This window comes from Nicotiana tabacum, chromosome 13 (genome assembly GCF_000715075.1).
Source record: "Nicotiana tabacum cultivar K326 chromosome 13, ASM71507v2, whole genome shotgun sequence".
NCBI lineage: Eukaryota > Viridiplantae > Streptophyta > Magnoliopsida > Solanales > Solanaceae > Nicotiana > Nicotiana tabacum.
Genome location: NC_134092.1, coordinates 10,901,577 through 10,921,341, shown reverse-complemented (window position 1 = coordinate 10,921,341; position 19,765 = coordinate 10,901,577). Strand labels below are relative to the sequence as shown.

At 39.6% G+C, this 19,765-nt stretch overlaps 1 protein-coding gene across 1 annotated transcript; it reads right to left on the bottom strand.

Annotated features, from left to right (window-relative positions):
- Positions 1 to 1,038: 1,038 nt before the first annotated feature.
- Positions 1,039 to 4,202, bottom strand: LOC107816582 (protein trichome birefringence-like 33). The gene is made up of 6 exons (XM_016642308.2): positions 3,992 to 4,202; positions 3,100 to 3,313; positions 2,599 to 2,770; positions 2,294 to 2,493; positions 1,988 to 2,143; positions 1,039 to 1,564 (listed from the first exon to the last, which is right to left on the bottom strand). Exons 1-6 carry the CDS (start codon positions 4,185 to 4,187, stop codon positions 1,225 to 1,227), a joined length of 1,278 nt encoding a protein of 425 aa, XP_016497794.1. The 5' UTR covers positions 4,188 to 4,202; the 3' UTR covers positions 1,039 to 1,224.
- Between the last annotated feature and the right edge of the window lie 15,563 nt (positions 4,203 to 19,765).

Sequence of the window (19,765 nt, the reverse complement as noted above, 5' to 3'; positions counted from 1 at the left end):
ATCCTATGATTTCATTCTCACGGTTGTACTTGCTCACTTCAAGGTACCCTCAAGAAATGGGAAGTTGGTAATAGCAAGGATCACTTTGGGGCAAACACTTTGACTGTATGTGATTATGAAGTCTACACTACTCCCAAAGAACCTGGTTCATCCAAGAAGGTACCTGTGAACAGCAAAGTGCGAGCTTTGGTGTAGGAGAATGGGGCTAAGGATGCTGAGATTGAGAGGCTGAAGAAGAGGCTAGCTGAAGTAGAAACTGAGAGGGATGCTCTCAAGGCTGAGCTTGCAAAAGAGAAGGAGAAGAATGATGGCATTCTTCATGATATGCTGAAGCTACTTCAGGTCAGAAACCAAGAACCTGGTCCTTCCCAGCCTTAAAACCTCCCTAGCCTAGCCGAATGGGATTTCTTTTTGTTCTTTTTGCTCATGATCCAGTATCTTTATTCTTCTTTTTGCTTTGTGGATGATTAGTATCAATGTTAATCAAGTATTTTTGTACTCTAACTGTTTGTTGATACTTCTTAGATAGCTAATATCATTAGATTGATATATGATACTTGACTCCATGATTGTATTTGAAGTAGCCCCAATGGCCATGAGTAATATCTATTAAAATCTGGTTATCTAATATACTTATGCAACTTTTCGATGATGCCAAAAGGGTGAATACTGGTTGTGCTTTTCACTTGGACTGTGATGTTTATAACCTAGTGAACCTGGTCCTTGATAATTTGTGACTTTAAAATAGAATGTGTTCTAATATTGTGTTGATGTTGAGCTGAGTTGAAACAAGGCTTATGCTTATGAAAAGCCTAGAGTTTGTCATCAGCTAGAGGCTGGTTGCCACAAAGGGTCAGAGGTAATCCTTAGGTTTACAAAATTTTGTAAATATTGTTTTTGGCTTAGTGATTTAGTGAAATGTTAGAAAAAATCCTACTTGGTAGTAGGTCGTAGTTTTTTCACTTTTTGAGCCAGGTGTTTTCCACGTAAAAATACTTGTGTTCTTTACTTTCCGCATTTATTATTCCGCAACAGTAGTATAAGGAACACATAGAAGAACTGGGTTCTTCTATAATCCGTGTACGCAAAAAATTGGACATCACATAAATCACCTCCCTCTTGCGTGGTATTGAAGTACAAAACATCACTCTCCTTATCCCACATGAATCAAATCTTGAATACATTACATAATACGCGCGATAGGCTTCAATCATCTACAAAATCTCAAGGATAGAAAAGCTTGGCGAATAAAAGCTCATTCCAAGTATCTGGAAGTCCAGGCAAACACCAATGGAAACAATCAGCATAGCTAAATGGATTTGCTAGTTGCTCTGGTGTTAATGGATTCCATTGCTTCTTGTAAATTGATGTATGTGCATCTCTTCTGTAACTTGAGAGCTGTGTAATGTTGAGAAATGAGATGGGCACTTTGGATTTACCAAATTCTTCACCAATCACTTGCATTATGCTTTTTCTACTATCTGATCCCCAGTAATTTGGATCATCTATCATTTTAGTTTCATTGAAACAATTCTTATTTGCTTCGCCTCCCCATTCTGTGCTCCTGCCAATCAAAGAATAGACACTTATTTTTTCTCAGTAGGAATAATGCAAACCCAAATTATAAAAAGTTAATTGAACATATTAAAAAGTACTACTCAGAGAAATGTGGATCAGTAGTTCTTTTTTAAAACAAGAAAAATCGGTCAACTCTCACGATCCAATGCCCCAAAATTATATATGTAGACCTGGTAAAATCCTGACCAGTAATTCGAAATACTCTTTTTCAACTTCAAACTTCAAATAATTTTGGTTTTATTTCAAACAAATATTGTTCAATACGCTTTAAAGTATTTTTTTTTCTTTTGTTGGTCTAATATTTTTCCTTTTTTGTTAAAGTAAATATGCACTATGCAACAAGGGAAAGAGATGAGAATATTCATTTTAAGGAAGGGAAGGGGAAAAAAGAGGTTATTGTTTTACTCACTTTTCATGAGAAGGTGACATGCTAGTGAAAAAGACTCTGGTTTTCTTTAAATCCATATTCTCTTTAATCCATCTCAACATACTCTTCATTGTCATGCGATACGCATCCTCTGTGGATACCTCCACTATATTTTTTACGTCATCAAAAGACCCTTTCCTGGAAACAGTAAGAGATTCAGAATTTAAATATTATACGTTTTGAGTTGAAAGAATAAGTTCTGAAATAATTCGTGACCCAAGGGTTGGATTTGTCACAAATAAAAAGCAATAAAAATGAATAAATTATCAATAGAGCTTAGGAAATTACGAAATATTAAAATGGTAGCCACTCCTCCACCAAAGGTAAGTATTGAACACAATTATATCAGCCCCTTTCCAATATTTCCCATGTACATCAATTGAACCATTTCGAACAACTCTTTTATAGATTCTATGTTTAACTGCATCATCAGCATTTGATTCCAGCAGAAACGGTGCCCAGTAGAACTCAATTGTTGCATTATAACTCTGGAAATTCAAATATTAGCTAACTTATATTAGTATTATTAAATCAATGCAACTAAATTAACAGAATTGTAATGTGTAAGCTCAAAAATTGCAAGTGATGATCACCTTAATGGTAAAAACATCAAAATTACCAACAGTTTCCATGGATTTAGCATTCTCTGGAATGAGTCCATTGACAAGACAAATCAAAGAATGATGTTGTCCTCTATTCAAGGAATCGCCTACGAACAACATCCTCTTCCCCCGAAGTGTTTCCAGCAATAATGTCGCATTGAAACTGCCATTTTAAGGTTAATCAAGGCGTCATAAATCATAAGGAGAAAAACCAAGTATATTCTAAATGTCCAGTCCCAGACGTACGGGGTGTTAGATCTCACATCGATAGGAGATTTTAAAAATGGATCTCCTTATATAGTCTTGGATAATCTTCACCTAATGAATTAACTTTTAGGATTGAGTTAGGTCCAACATCTTTTTAATTATGCCGATTAATGATCAGTAAGTAACTACACTGATGTCAAAGAAATGAAAACTCTAGAAAATGGTCTAATGGATTCTTAATATAATCCATCTTATATATTTACTGACAGTATAAAAGAATTTTACCTCGGGAGAGAGCAACCATGAGGTTGCCATCTCCAATGTTGATAGTCTTTATCTGGCCTGCCATTTGCTTGACAAGTCAATTGTGGCGTTATGTACGGACACTCTGATTCTTCATACAAAGGCTTTTTCTCGTCCCAAACCCATTTTCCACTGAAAATATCGCATCCTTCCTGTGTCTCTCCTATTGCAAATGGTAACTTTTCTTTGCTCTTCTCTGCCAACAATTTTCATAAATTTCATCGTAAATATGAAATACTTATACAAGTAAAAAGGCGAGAGAGAAAAAAAAAATTAAAAATGCAGTTAATTTTAACCCAACTTCATGCGTGTAAATCAAAAAGATGTGCACAAAAAAAATAGTTTTTAATTTGGAATTTTTTGGTTTTTTCCCTACTTTTTGTGAGTGTTTCGATTTAGTTTTAAGAATTTAATTTTTTGGAATTTTCTTTTTATCGCATATTAGCAAACAGACGTGGATTTAGGACGGGTTCAGTAAGTTCAACCGAACCTTTTGCTTTCAGTTTGAACTATATGTACATATAACAACAACAACAATAACAAAAAATCAAGTGTAATCTCACAAGTGAGATTTGAGGAGGATAGTGTGTAAGCTGATAAAAAAAGAAAGCAGTAATAACTAATATTGATTCTCGATTACAAGAAATTAAAATATATACGTATAATAAGATTATACACATTGTAACCCACTGATTCTAACTCTTAGAGATATTATTTGTGCTTTGATTGGTTTAATTTGTTATATGTTCATGTTTGGATAAACAAACAAAACAGTTCTTTTATCTTGGACAAACATGCATAATCAATTCGTCCGAAAATTAAATAAATTAATCAAAAGTGAAACAAAAAGTGCAAATTCATTAGAATTACTCACTTATTCTTGAGGTAGAATTGTGTTGTTGGCTGGAAACTCTAAAGTCAAGCTGAACAAAAATGCTACTCGTGAATTCTTCTCTGTACAGAATAATGACAAGAACAATAAAGGGTAATAATATTAACAGAAATGGAGAAAGACGAACTTTTTTGAGAATAGAAGAGGGAAAAGGAGAAGAATTTGGAGGTGACTCCATTTCCTTTGAAGCCTTCTATTATTCATTGGGTTAATAAATACAGGAAAATATAGAGGTCACGTATAGAAATAATTGAAGGAAATAAATTTATTTCCAGCTAATTGCATCATTAATTATTTTGGATTATTTGTATCTATTCTCGTTGCTAAATTCTTACTATTATTATTACATTACATTTGAAGGCAATATGAAAAATATGTCAATGAGTCCAGTGTTTTAAAAGCCGTGGGCATAAGGCGGAGCGTTTTACATATGCCTCAGTGGGGCGTAAGCCCCGAGGCGCGGGGCGTAAGCCCCATAAGTATTTAATTTTTAATATTTTATAAAATAATATAATGACAGTTAATATTTATAAACATGTAAAATTGCATAAAAATTGAAGAAAATTATATATATGTGTGCTCCATCCCCACAAAAAACTAATCAAAACAATCTATTATACGTTACTTACAAGCACAAGTAATTTGAGTCTAAAAGAATAAAGTTTTCTATATGGAGGAACAAAAAGGATAATTAACCTGCAATTTAAACTTTAAATTTGTTGCTATGAAGAAAAATGTAGTTCTCTTTATATTTGTAAGAAAAATTAAATATTCGTTGCTTTTGGGAGATATTAGCAGACTAGCGGACAAGATAAAAAATTGAGAAAACCATGAATTAGGGCTTAAATCAATAAAAAGGGTCTTTACTTTTAATACTTTTGAGTTCCTTTTTAAACCTTTTGAGTAATTACCAAACTGACTTTTGAGAATTTGGGTATTATATGAAAGACAAGTTCAACAAATTTTGTTTTAATTTGAAAAAGTCTCTGGGGCTTACTCCTTACTAAAAAAAACGCGCCATGAACGCCCGGGCATACGCCCGGGCGTACGCCCCAAATTGCGGGGCATATGCCTTTTGAGACTTTCGCCCCACACCATCGCCCCGGGGCGTTTTTGGTACGTCTCACCCCGGGGATCGCCCCGAGACTCACCCCAGAAACGCCTTTTAAAACAGAGAATGAGTTCATTCCTCTAATGGCCTATTAAATGATGAGCATTATGAATGTTTACCCGTTAAATGATACAGTTTAATTTATACGTGGTTTCTGAACAAGTGAATTAATTCGATCCTGAAATAACAAGATAATTGAAGAAATATATAACACTTAGCCTTGATAGGAAGACGAAATGACAGAAATAAAGACTCTGTAGTGAAGCCTCCGGGCGCAACAATAATAAGAACAAGAATAGAAAATTAGAAGATTAGAGCTTTGAGTAGATTGTAGTATTAGTTTGCCAGAAAATTTATCCCCTTACAATGATAACAGAGCTCACTATTTATAGCTACATCTAGGAAATGAGGTCTTAGGATCGTGCCCTTCTTTAATGTCAATTATGAGGGTCATTGATGAAGATGTAACGATGAGCATAAATGCCAAATTCCTTGTAATGGATAACGTACTTAATCCTGTGGAATATTCTCTATTAAATACCACCGGGCGAAGAGTATTTATTGCATCCTTATGAGCGTTATTCTTTCCGATGACAGACGGGACCGTTGCTTTCGGTTTTGGCTATCCTCCGTCTTAGGTTCCATGTGTCCCTCTTTTTGGCGGCCACGTAGCATAGCATATTTTACCCTATACAGATAGTCCCCAAGCTTTCCAGTGACATAACTATGTGTCATCGGGAAGTTGGTAGAAACACTCTTTTGGAAGGAATTACTATGATCCCCTCTGAAAGCTTGTGACGGTTGATTAGACGCAAGTCTCTCCGTATTTAATGCCCTGAACACGCGTCATCCCACGATTCAGCACAACTTTTGCTGATTATCGAGATAATCATGGCCATAAATTTAGCCTCCAAAACTTTTACTTATACGCATCAACCTTCTCCCTTTATACTCCGTAATTTTCCAAGTATTCTAAAACCTTTCTTGTTGTTAATAAACCTTTCTTTAACTCCCTTCAAATAAAAAAAAACTTTTCTTTTATCCAAATGTCTTCTTCTTCAAAGAACGTTATCTCTTCAAAGGGCAAGAACAAAGCCGGGGATGCTGCTCCTCCAACGGTGGATTCCATCATTCCTAGAAGTCTTATTACAACAAAATACTTCGAAGAGAAATTCCCTTCGGCTCTTCCTCGCACATGGGTTGTTGGAAGATATCCTTCTTCCATCCGTTCTTCCAGTATTCCAGTTTTGAAGCAAGACTACCATTGTCATGATTTGGATATTAAAAACTGGGGGTTACCCGCGATTGGTAATGGCACAACCAGAAGAAGAGTAGGGGAGACAAGGTTAGGCGCTGGGTAGCGCAGCACATCTGTTTCGGGTATAGAGGCGACGAGGGGTGCTAACCCGGCCGCCCCTGACCTAAGAAGAACTATTATCCTTATGACCAAACAAGGATCAACTTCTTACTTCCCGCAACCACTTTGGTACTTTGTTTATAGCTTTTTTAAGTTATGAATTGCGCAAGAAGTTCTTTCGGTTAAAACGTCGTGCAACTCGGAGGACATAAGACTTCTTGGTCAAGCCAAAAAGACCTTTCCCTTTGCTGCAGCTTTCACAATCCCACTCCTCCTCAGACCAGACTGGGCTGCATTGCCGTACCTTCATACCTTCGCCCCGATGTCCTGTCTTAAGGTTCCCCCGAGCTACTTTATTAAAGCAGACTTTTTTATATTTATAAACAAGGTGGCATCTCGAAAGTGCCGCTAGTCGGTTTAATCATGTTTTCAGGCGGGTTTTCTTCTCCACCAACAACCAAGACACATGAAAGCGGACCATAGGTTCGAATCCTGCCACCTTTCTTGTGGATCATCATGTGGTTCCCGGATGAAAAGAGATCCCTTCCCCTCGCTTTCAAAAATGATGAATATGAAGTCCGGGAGGCAAAGGTCCCGGTAGGGGTCAGCAGCGTCGGGAGGCGGAGGTGAACTACAAGGACTCTTTCTCGTAGCCGATATCCCGTCCTTCTTCTGTAAGGATGGATTCGGGCTTAAGCCAACTCGACAAGAGCCTTGGATCAACTTGAATTGGCCAAGATTAAAGAACAAAAAGATCGAATAGGATTTTTCTTAATATCATTTGGATGGACTCAGATCCTTTTATGTAGGAGAGTCTTTGATGGGCTTCGAATTTGGATAGATCCAGTGGGCCTCTCTCTCTGTAGGCGTGCAAAACAACAGAGCCACTGCTCTTCGGGGTGATGAGGTGGACAATTCCTTACTCCAGCTATGCGCCTGATCTATCGGAGCGAGTGACCCTTCCCAAGGAGAGTTGTACATATTTTTACAAGTATCCATTTACTTTGGGTGTGTTCTCTTTGAGTGGAGAACTTGACTCCAATATTACGGAGCGGGCCTCTCTCTCTGTAGGCGTGCAAAACAACAGAGCCACTGCTCTTCGGGGTGATGAGGTGGACAATTCCTTACTCCAGCTATGCGCCTGATCTATCGGAGCGAGTGACCCTTCCCAAGGAGAGTTGTACATATTTTTACAAGTATCCATTTACTTTGGGTGTGTTCTCTTTGAGTGGAGAACTTGACTCCAATATTCCGGAGTTCTGCCTCCGCTATCAGGTATGTTTGGCACAAGTCTTTCTGTATGGAGGACGATTTCCTGTCTTCGGTGCTTGTGCCAAGAGACGGGAGAGGAGCTATCTTTAGCTCATGTGATGAATTTTTATTCCCCCAAATTCTTCCGTGGGGGGATGATAAATTCCAACAAACGTGGCCACCATGCTCTGTTATCTAGTATGGATAATGACAACGACTGTGGGTGGATGGAACAGTTTGTTGTAGTTTCCACCAACGATATCATTCCGGAAATGACTTCATCCTTTCCGAAAGCATGGAACCGCACTCGTAAGCTCCTTCTTTAATATTTATTTTATTATATATTTTCTATACCCGTATTGATCCTCCATCTTCCGTTTGTTTCAGCAACTCGATGGGTCCCACTGACGGTTGAAGGCTTGGACCAGTGGGTCCACAAGATCTTGGATGCCACTACGCCCGAAATCCACACATGGAAAGAAATGGCCCTTAAATATGGGTGGAAGGCCAAAAACCATAGTAACTCAGACTCACCTTGTCTCAATCTCTTATGTGAAGAAGTTTATTAACCCCCTATATCTTTTCTCTGAAATCAGGTCTACCCGCGGGCACTGTTGTTGTCCCCGAGGAGGATGTTTTGGCTGATCCTGCTGATGCGGCAAGGCTGCTTCAGGAGGCACTTACTAGAACAGGTGTCTCCGGGCTTGCTTCGGGCATAAGTGTTTCTTTACGGAGTCTCCGACCGAAAGACAAACAACCAAAAAGAAGACGCTCCTCCGCAACCGGGAAAAATAATAAGAGGGTGAAGATTGTTGCCCCCGAGTCATCTTTGGTAGTTGTGTTAATTAGCCCTCCTCGTGGGCCGGTCATAGACACTGTGATGATCGACGATGATTGAGAGGATAGTGATGGGGAGCTTCTCTACATAGAAGGAGACAATCCTCATCAACTCAATATAATACATTAGTTACACCATCTGAGGATGATGTCTCGGTGCTCTAGGGGGAATATGATATGGTGGGAAATGCCAACTCCCGTTTCCGTGTCCCAGTCGTTGCGCCCGGCATTTTGGGGGTGAGTACTGGGTGTCCCTTCCGTCCTCGGCTGATGAGCAACCAACAACCAACACTATGTTTGTTGCAGCTGCTTCTCACTCTTCAACTTCATCTTCACCAACACCAGCAACTGCTACATCATTTCCACCTTCATTCACTCTTCCACCAGCAAATGCTACATTATCTTCACCGGTCGCACCTGACCACAAAGAAGGTGTTCCTTTTCCTCCAGTCCCCTGTTCATGGGAATTTGGGGCAAAATTATGGTGCCGCTTTTGAAGATCCACAAAGGAGGAGGAATTTTACTCTTTCGGTCTCTACCGGATACAACTTGTTATCCCAGTCGGTGGAGCTTGATAATTATCTGAAGCCTTTGGCTTCAGAGAAAGAGTGGGAAAAGATTCAGGCACTCTCGGGAGAGTGTTTTTTGAACAACTCCATGCCCAACGCCGCAACGGTACATTCCTTTCTTCATTTGTTATTTCTTCTATTTTTTCCTGAACATATCCTGAATTTTGCCTTTCTTGCTATGTAGGCCAACTTTCTTGCTTCTGTGGGTCTTCAGAGGTTGATTTGTGAGAAGGAAGAAATTACCTCCGCATGGGATCAGCTTTTGGAAGAGCGTGAGCAAAGTGTCGCTCGCCTCTCAGAACTGAAAGCCAAAGCCTTTGAGGTCATTGTATTGGAGGTTGTTTGCAGCAAAGCTAGCAAGAAACATAGACCCTTAGCCGAGATATTGCCTCGTTGAGGGTTCAATTTGAAGAGGTTAAGGCCAAATGTATTGAAGTTCATAAGGTCGTTCTTACTGCATCCAATCGTGAGGCTGCCTCCGCTGAAAGATTGACTAACTTAGAGGAAGCTTGAACTCCAAAACTGAAGAACTTGCTGCTATGGGGGTGAAACATACTCAGTTGGAGGAGAAGTATAGGAAATACACCGAGCATAATAGGCTCTTTGGTTCAATTGTCCGCGACCTTGATGTTAGCCTCAGATTTGTTAGATCCATCTCGGAAAGCCTTTCTGCCGAGGTAACCCAACTCAAAGAAGAACTTAAGCGCCAAGCATCTTCCCTCGTTGTTGAGAAGACTTATGCTATGTACAACATGAAGAGAAAAACCTTGGAAAAGGCCAAAGTTGGTATCATCGACTTTGATGCTGAAACTGCTAAGGCCCGTGAACTTGAGTTGGTCGCCAAAAATGGTCTGCCGGCAGAGCCTGCTGCTTCCGGTTCTGAAACTTCGGGAACTAAAGATAAAGCGGAAGACGAAGATGTTGAAGGCTGAACTGGCGAAGGCCAAAATGTTGAGCCATCGGGGGATCTATCCACTTCCATTGGGGGCACAGACACTTCTCTTCCTCCGGGTTCCGGAGATGCTGCAGTTTAGCTTTTCATTTCGTTTTCCAATTCTTGTATCTGTGCCATTTTGGCATTTTAATAAAAACATCTTTTTGCTCAATTATTGTTTTAGTCTTTCCTTCATTTGAACATTTATGCAAGTTTTAATCTTTGCATTCTCTTCTTTTTGCTTAAGAGTTTTGCGCAAGTTTTACTGTTTGCGTCTTATTATGTGAAGCCTTGGGTGTATTTTTTCCTAAAGCATTTTGATTCTTAGCATGAGTTCTTTCGAAATCAACCCTTTAACGTGAAGGTTTTTATAAGAGAGGGCCATCTTATGTTTACGGTGCTCTTGAAGAGGACGTCTCATGTTCATTACGACACTATCATTTGAAGTACTTGTTTAACTTTCAAATGACAAAGTTAATTCATCGTTTAGACAAGAAACAAGATAAAAACAAAAGGACTTCATTTTATTCCTTCTATTTTTTAAAATTACATAAGCATTTGTTATGCTGAAAAAAGAAATTGCCATTACTTGTGGCTAACTTGTACAACTTATTTCTACGGGGTTGGTCACGTAGTCCCCGGTCCCGATGATACAACTATGTTTCCGATTTTCGATTATCGGTCGGCGTGGCATTCATTTGTTGTCGTATCCTCATATCGTCCCCCCCCCCCCCAGTGTTCTAATGCGAATTGGAACACTAGAAGCCTTATACCTTTGAGGATCCCACTAATAAATTGCTAGGTAATCCTTAACTCGGTAACAAACTTTACTTCCCCTCAGAAATTCATGTTATCGAGCGAAGGACTATCTAACAACCCTCTAATGGTTTATACTTGTGAATGGTCGGGTAACTTTTGCTCAATAACAAACTTAGCTTCCCGGTGGGAATTTTGCTATAGAGCAAAATATTATCTAACCATCCCAGGGTGGTTATTTGCTTGTGTGCCTTGCTATTAAAGGTCTTATTTGTGCTGTTGGAGCTTTCTTCGTAGTATGATTTCTGTTACTGCCTCATTAAAAACCGTCCCAGAAAAACCCAATTGGGATAAAAACTGGACGAAGGGAAAAAGAGTGCAGCACATACTTTCAATTTGGGTGATGTTCATCAGCAATATTATCTTTTTAGGTGTGCCACGTTCCAGTTGTTTGGCAACTTTTCTCCATCTTGGTTTTCTAATTCATACGAACCTTTCCTGGTGACAGTTGATACCCGGTAGGGACCTTCCCAAGTTGGACCTAGCTTCCCTGCGTTGAGCTCCCAGGTGCTTTGAGTTACTTTCCTTAGGACCAAGTCTCAAACTTTGAAATAATAGAGGTTGGCTCTTCGATTATAATACCGCTCCATTCTCTAATTTTGGGCTGCCATTCTTACATGCGCCATGTCTCTGCGCTCATTGAGTAGTTCCAAGTTGACTAACATTGCTTCATTGTTTGATTCTTCATCTGCTTGGAAATATATCAAGGTGGATTCCCCTACTTCCACCGGGATTAAAGATTCTGCCCCGTACACAAGGGAAAATGGAGTTTCTCTTGTTCTCAATTTGGCCGTTGTTCGGTATGCCCACAAAACTCCGGGTAATTCCTCGAGCTAATTACCTTTAGCTGCTTCCAACATTTTCTTGAGGTTTTGTATAATCACTTTTTTCGTTGACACCGCTTGACCATTTGCGCTCGGATGGTATGGTGAAGATGTGATCCTCTTTATTTTTAAATCTTCGAGGAACTTTGTGATTTTTGCACCGATAAATTGTGGCTCATTATCACATGTTGTCTCTTTTGGTATTCCGAACTTGCAAATTATATTTTCCCACAAGAAATCCACCACTTCGCGCTCGCCGATCTTCTGATAAGGACATGCTTCCACCCAGTTAGAAAAATAGTCAGTCAAAAGCAAAAGAAATCTTACCTTTATGGGGGTCGGCGGCCATGGCCCGTCGATGTCCATCCCCCATTTCATGAACGTCCACAGGGACAGAACCGAATGCAACAAATCTGTCGGTTGATGTACCAGTGGTGCGTAGCGTTGGCACTTATCAAACTTTTGTACGAAGTCTTTAGCATCTTGTTCCATGCGGGGCCAATAATATCCTGCCCTTAGCAATTTCAGCACTACGGAATCTGCGCCCAAATGATTTCCACATATCCTTTTGTGGACTTCCCGCATAACATAGTTAGCTTTGGATGCCCCCCAAGCATCAGGCCAGCGAGCCTTGGAAAGATTTTCTATACAGTTGGCCTCTCTTGAAGCTATATCGCGTTGCTTTGGCACACAGCGCCTGGGATGCTCTGGAGTCTTCGGGAAACTTCCCGTGCTCGAGATAATCAATGATTTCATTCCTCCAGTCCCGGACCAAATTAGTTGCATTTATCTCATAGTAGCTATCTGTATCCAGGACCGAGTTCATCAGTTGTACTACCGTCCTGGACTCTGATCCCTTTATTTTTGTTGATTATCCCAAGGTTAGTCAATGCGTCCGCTTCTGCGTTATCTTCCCTCGGGATATGAGTAATCGACCACTCCCTAAATTGCTCTAACAGAGCCTAGACCTTTACCACATATTGTTGCATGCGCTCCTCTTTAGTTTTGAAGATCCCGTAGACCTGATTTACCACCAGTTGTGATTCGCATTTGATTTCGATGACCTCAGAATCAAGTCCTCGGGCCAGTTCGAGCCCTGCAATCAAAGCCTCGTACTTTTCTTCTTTGTTAGTTAAAGGGACCGTTCTAATGGCTTGCCTTAGGGATTCCCCCGAAAGCGTTATTAATACTATACCATGCCCGTACCCTTTTACGTTAGAAGCTCTGTCATTTAATAAGGTCCAAACCCCCGATGTCGATCCCGACACCATTACTGCCTCTTTTGTTGCCAGAGACAGCAATCCTAGACTAAAATCGGCCACAAAGTCGGCCAAGACTTGTGACTTAATTGCAGTCCTTGGTTTATATTATATGTCGAACTCACTCATTTCGACTGCCCATTTGACCAATCTACCCGAGAGCTCGGGTTTGTGAAGGATGTTCCGCAAAGGGAAAGTGGTCACCACGACTATCGGGTGACATTGGAAGTAGGACCTCAGCTTCCGAGCGCCGACTATGAGAGTTAAGGTCAGTTTCTCAAAATGGGAGTAGCAAGTTTCTGCTCCCGTTAAAATTTTACTAACGTAATAATTGGAGATTGAGTACCTTCATCCTCACGGACTAAAATTGCACTTACTGCTACTTTCAAAACCATGAGGTAGACTAACAGCATTTCACCTTCTTTTGGTTTGGAAACATCGGAGGGCTTCACAAGTACTTTTTCAAATCTTTCAAATCCTGCTGGCACTCCAAGGTCCATTCGAAATTATTTTTCTTTTTGAGCAGTGTGATGAAACTGTGACATTTTTCTTATGATAGGGAAATGAACCTGCTCAAAGCTGCCAATCTCCCCATGAGCCTTTGAACTTCCTTCACGCTTGACAGTTGGTCCGGGATGTCTTCAATGGCCTTGATTTTATCGGGGTTTACCTCAATTCCCTTTTGCGATACCTGAAATCCCAAAAACTTACCAGAGCTGACCCCGAACGCGTATTTCTCGGGGTTAAGTTTCATATTATGCCTCCTTACGATGTCAAACGTTTCTTGTAGATGTTTAAGGTGATCACCCGAATTTAAAGACTTAACGAGCATCTCGTCTATATAAAATTCCATAGCTTTTCCTATTTATTTTTCAAACATCTTATTCACGAGCCGTTGATAAGTGGCTCTGGCATTTTTTAACTAGAAAGGCATCACATTATAGCAATATGTAACAAAATTCGTTATAAATGAAGTCCTTTCCTGATCCTCCGTGTTCATCTTAATTTGATTGTACTCGGAATAAGCATCGAGGAAACTCATTAACTCATGCCTGGCCGTAGCATCAATCATTTGATCGATGTTTGACAGTGGGAATGGGTCTTTCGGGCACGCCTTATTCAAATCTTTATAATCTACACACATGTGAAATTTATTGTTCTTCTTAGGAACTACTACTACATTAGCTAGCCAGACCGGATGCTTTACCTATTGGATCGAACCGATATTAAGTAACGAGTTACCTCTTCCTTGGCAAATTTATTCCTAGCTTCGGCAATAGGGCGTTTCTTTTGTCTTACCGTAGGTACGTTGGGATCCAAACTTAACTTGTGTACGGCTACCTCCATTGGGATACCATCTATATCCGCATGCAACCATACAAAACAATTGGCACTATATTTAAGAAATTTAATAAAGCCAGACCTGAGCTCCGGATGCAGTCCTTCCCCCAAGTGGAAATTCCTTTCTATGAATTCTTCGAACAACGCAATTTGCTCAAGCTCTTCCGCTGTAGATTTTGTTGCATCCGTCTCTTCTGGAACATGGAAATATCTGGGGACCTGATAAAATTCCGACGTTTCTTCCCCGGGATGACTTCATCTAGCTCGGCAGTGGGCGCTGGTTCAAGTAATTGCTATGCCGCGTGTTCCTTTCATTTGCTACTGAAGATCGAAATTGCTTTTATCTCCCTTTCCGCCGGTTGGTCACCCCATATCTGCTTAACTCATTCGGGTGTTGGAAACTTCAGAAATTGATGATATGTTGATGGTACAACTTTCATTTCGTGCAACCACGGCCTTCCCAGAATAATGTTATATCCCATATCACCATCTACCACTTCTAAAAGAGTTGTTTTCATTACTCCTTCAATGTTTGTGAGTAATAAAATTTTCCTCGAGTTGTCACACTCGCGAGGTTGAATACGGAGAGGAGTTTTGTGATCGGAATGATACTTCCAGTTAGTTTAGCTTGCTCCAATACTCTCCATTGTATGATATTGGCTGAACTTCCTAGATCCACTAGAATAGATTTAATCTTAAAATCTAGCACATTTAAAGAAACTACTAGTGTGTCGTTGTGCGACAACAGTAATTCATCTACGTCCTCCTCCATGAAAGTGATATCGTCTTCAACAGTGTTGCCACTTCTTCCCGGAGGTGTCGGCAGTCCCTTGTTCGGTGGCCATTCATCCTGTGATATTCACACCATAAGATGGGATCCCTCTGGCCGGGATCAGATCTCATTGGTTTCGGAAACCGTGCTTCTTTGATGTTTCTCATGGCTAACACCAACTCCACTACACTGACATTGAAATTGTATTCTGATAACTTGGGGTAGGACAGATATTGTGCCCTTGACGCTTCTTTATCCCACAATGATCTATTGCTCCGATCGTGATTAGTCCTTTTATCGATGGCGAACTTGTCCGCCGACCAAAAGCCTTTGTTGTGGCCTTCGGTCCGTTCATAGGGCAAAACCCGGCCTCGAAGACCATCTGTCCATGTCGAAATTGTCTTTTGATTTTTCTATGTTCTTTTCCCGTCCTTTTGTCGACAATGCAAAGCCAACCTGATCATCTTCGATCCTTATCTTTGATTCGTACCGGTTGTGGACATCCACCCAAGTCGTTACTTGAAACTCAAGCATGCTTTCCTTCAATTTTTGGGAAGCGTCTGAACTTCTCAGATTCAGTCTCTTGGTGAATGCTTCAGCCGCCCATTCATCCGGGACAGTCAGGAGTAACATTCTCTCCTTTTGGAATCGGGTAACAAACTCTCATAGCAACTCGGACTCTCCTTGCGCAATCCTGAATATGTCGGCCTTTCGGGTATGTACTTTTATGGCCCCGGCATGATCCTTGATGAAAGAGTTTGCGAGCATCTCAAAGGAGTCTATGGAATGCTTGGGTAATAGTGAATACCACGTCAAGGCTCCCCTCGTGAGAGTCTTTCCAAATTTTTTTAGAAAAACAGATTCAATTTTGTGAGGAGCTAAATCATTTCCCTTTACCGCCATTGTATAGGTGGAGATATTCTCCTGAGGGTATGAAGTTCTGTCATACTTTGGCACATCAGGCATTTTGAACTACTTCGGGATTAATTCCGGTGTCGTACTTGGCTTGTATGGAAATTGAGTATACTTCTTTGAGTCTGGACCTTTCAGCGCCGATGGTGTGACCGGGATTTGGTCCATGTGGGCATTCACTTCCCTCATAAATCGTAAGAGTTCATTCTTGAAGGGATTGTTTTCGTTATTGTGGCCGGATCCTCTCCCCCAGCCTCAACGGAGCCAACTTCGCCCCTCGGGATGTTGTTGTCGACCCTATGCGTTGTTTGATTCGCGGGAAAGCCGGGAGGAACCAGATCTCGTCTATTCGCATTATTCGAAGCCCCCGACAGCGCCTACTTCAACTCTGTCATAACCTTATCCTGTCGCGTAAGGTGGCCTAGAATGATCACTTGTTGTTCTTGTAGGACCCTTACCGCGTCAACGACATATTCCTCCTCAGCATCATCGGGAGTTGTATCCCGAACATGTCAAGGATATTTTATGTCATGCACCGGCGTGGTGTCATTCCCTTCGTTATGGGTGTTACTAATTGAGTCCTCGAAATTAAGTTGATCCCCTCAAAGCTCGGGATTGTGCGTGTTGTTAACACCGTTATCTGCCATTTCTTATTATTTTTTCTAAGACAAAATAATCAAAACATGTTAGTAAAAAAGGCAAGGATCAACTTAATTGCACGACTGTCTAGGCCCTACAGTGGGCGCCAAACTGTTTACCCGTAAAATGGTACAATTGAATTTATATGTGGTTTCTAGATAAGTGAATTAATTTGATCATGAAATAACAAGATAATTAAAGAAATATATAATACTTACCCTTGATAGGAAGACGAAATGACAGAAATAAAGACTCTGTAAGTGAAGCCTCCAGGTACAACAGTAATAAGAACAAGAATAGAAAATAAGAAGATAAAATTAATTAGAGCTTTGAGTAGATTGTAGTATTAGTTTGCCAGAAAATTCGTCCCCTTACAATGATAACAAAGCTCACTATTTATAGCTACGTCTAGGAAAGGAGGTTCTAGGATCGTGCCCTTCTTTAATGTCAATTATGAGGCCCATTGATGAAGATGTAACGGTGAGTATAAATGCCAAATTCCTTGTAACGGGCAACGTACTTAATGCTGTGGAATATTTTCCATTAAATGCTACCGGACGAAGAGTATTTATTGCATCCTTATGAGCGTTATTCTTTCTGGTGACAAACGGGACCGTTGCCTTTGATTTTGGCTATCCCCGTCTTAGGTTCCATGTGTCCCTCTTTTGGGTGGCCACGTAGCATATCATATTTTACCCTATATAATGAATATAGTCAAACATCTCTATAGCAACCGCGTTTATTCTGATATTTTTTGGATGCTATAGTGAAGCGTTATTATAAATCTAGGACATATATTATAACATAATATAAAAGAGCGGTTCCGAGAAAAAGCTTTTATAGTGAATGACTATTTATGGATACTGTTATAAAAAGGTTTTACCGTACTCTTATATTTTCAAGAATAATCAAGATGACCATTTCCTATCAATGATATTTTCAAAAAACATTCCATTAAAAAAGGAGATTTGAATCAGATTCATTGTCTTTATGCTAGATCATTGAATGCCTTTCTACTCATGTCCTCCCTAACATAGAAAGTAATTTTCGCCTTAATTTTGCCCCAATTATAGAATCTTGAAACCCAAAAATATGAATAGAACATGTTATGCTTCAAAATTTGGTATAGTTATTTTTATAGGAGCCCATGTGACATGCCGTCTGTAACATTAGTTATATCCTAAAGTCTGGGATTTACCATACATGTGGAATTCTACACCTCTCTGGGAAAAATCCTATGAATTTATAGTAAGTTTCATCAATATATGTTTTCTAGTTGGGGGCCAAATAATATGAATGGTTAGAGGAGACTTGAGAAGATATTCATACATGTAAGCCTTAAAAGAATTACTGTTTCTAGTCAGACGTAATGTTATGTTACGATATTATTTTACGGAAAAGGGCCAAAAATGCTCTTGAACTATTTGAAATAGCTCAAAAATGTCCTCTGTTAGTTTTTGGTACCAAAAATACCCCTGTCATTTATATTTTGGACCACAAATGCCCTTAAACCGTTAATCTTGCCATTGAAGATGACATGACAGTCCAACTGGGTTAGATTTGCATACATGGCCATCCACCTAAGCAATCTAGCATGGCAAAAATATATTTTCAAAAAAATTATTTTTTCGGATTTTTATTAAAAAAATACAAAATCAATACTTATTCCGAAATAAGTAAAAAAATTCCGGAAATATTATTTATTTCGAATTTTTTTATTAAAATACAAAATCAACACTTATTCCGAAAAAAGTAAAAATTTTCCGGAAAAATATTTTTTCCGGAGAAAAATAATTTTCCCGGAATTGTTTTTACTTTTTATGAATAAGTGTTGATTTTGTATTTTAAAAAGATTTTCGAAAAAAAAATTCCGAAATATTTTTACTTTTTTCAAAATAAGTGTTGATTATATATTTTAATAAAACATTCCGAAATAAATAATTTTTTCGGAAATTTTTTACTTTTTTCGGGATAAATGTTGATTTTGTATTTTAATAAAAAAAATTGAAAAACATAATTTTTACGAAAATTTTTTACTTTTTTCAGAATAAGTGTTGATTTTGTATTTTAATAAAAATTTCCAAAATAAATAATTTTTCTAGAAATTTTTTACTTTTTACGGAATAAGTGTTGATTTTGTATTTTAAAAATAATTCCGAAAAAATAATTAGGTGGATGTCCATGTAAGCAAATCTAACCCAGTTGGACTGCCATGTCACCTTCAGTGGCAAGACTAACGGTTTAAGAGCATTTGTAGTCCAAAATATAGAAAGCGGGGATATTTTTGGTACCAAAAACAAACGGAGGACGTTTTTGGCCCTTTTTCATTTTTTAATGTAAAACAATACTATAGTACTTAGTACATATATGCGTACTGTCATGGGCGGCTTTTCGGTCATACCCCATGACCCCTTGGACACGCCCCATGGCGTTCTGGCAAGCCTCCCAATGCCTAGCGATATGGGCGGCCACGTGGTCTTGACCGTGCCAAGTGACAAGCGCGCATGTGCCTACGTCGTCCCACTGATAGCCCTCGTCAGTACCCAGCCGCAGGCAGATGCCAATAGCGTCACGCGCGCAGACTCTGATGCAAAGACAAGGTTGCTGCCAACGGACCTGCTTCTGCTTTGAAGAAATCTAAGTCATTTCTATTGTAAATATAGAGTAATTTTACTTCATGTATTTCCATTATGTCTCTCTAGCTTAGTTATGTCAAGTCCCGTAACTTTGGTTTATTTTTTTAAGCATTATTAGAGGGGATCAAGCAATCAAATTTTCTAGCAAGCAATCAATTCTCTGTACTGCTGTCTCTCCCCTAAACACTGTGTTGCTTTTCTGTAATAGCTTTCATTAATGCAATCAAGCTTTCTTTCATCGGTTGCTTAGCCTTACGTCGCCCTTCCAAGGAATCTCAGGAAAGTGCCGCGTAACAGTTGATATTAGAGCCTAGACTCGACATCAGACGAGGGAACACATTGCCATGTGGACCACATTGCGACCCTTAAAGAGACGATTGACGTATTACGACTCATCGTAAATACGGTGCCTGATCTAAGAACCAACCTAGTGCAAAAGTTAGACGACCTGGACCGCAGGATGTAGTAGGCCAAATGTGACAACGCGAACATCAGTCG

Excerpts from the sequence above, each read along its gene's own strand:
- LOC107816582 (XM_016642308.2), bottom strand. The coding sequence starts at position 4,187 with ATGGAGTCACCTCCAAATTCTTCTCCTTTTCCCTCTTCTATTCTCAAA. Across the intron at positions 3,314-3,991 it reads CAATTCTACCTCAAGAATAA|AGAAGAGCAAAGAAAAGTTA; the intron begins GTGAGTAATTCT and ends AATTGTTGGCAG. Across the intron at positions 2,494-2,598 it reads TTGATGTTTTTACCATTAAG|AGTTATAATGCAACAATTGA; the intron begins GTGATCATCACT and ends TTGAATTTCCAG.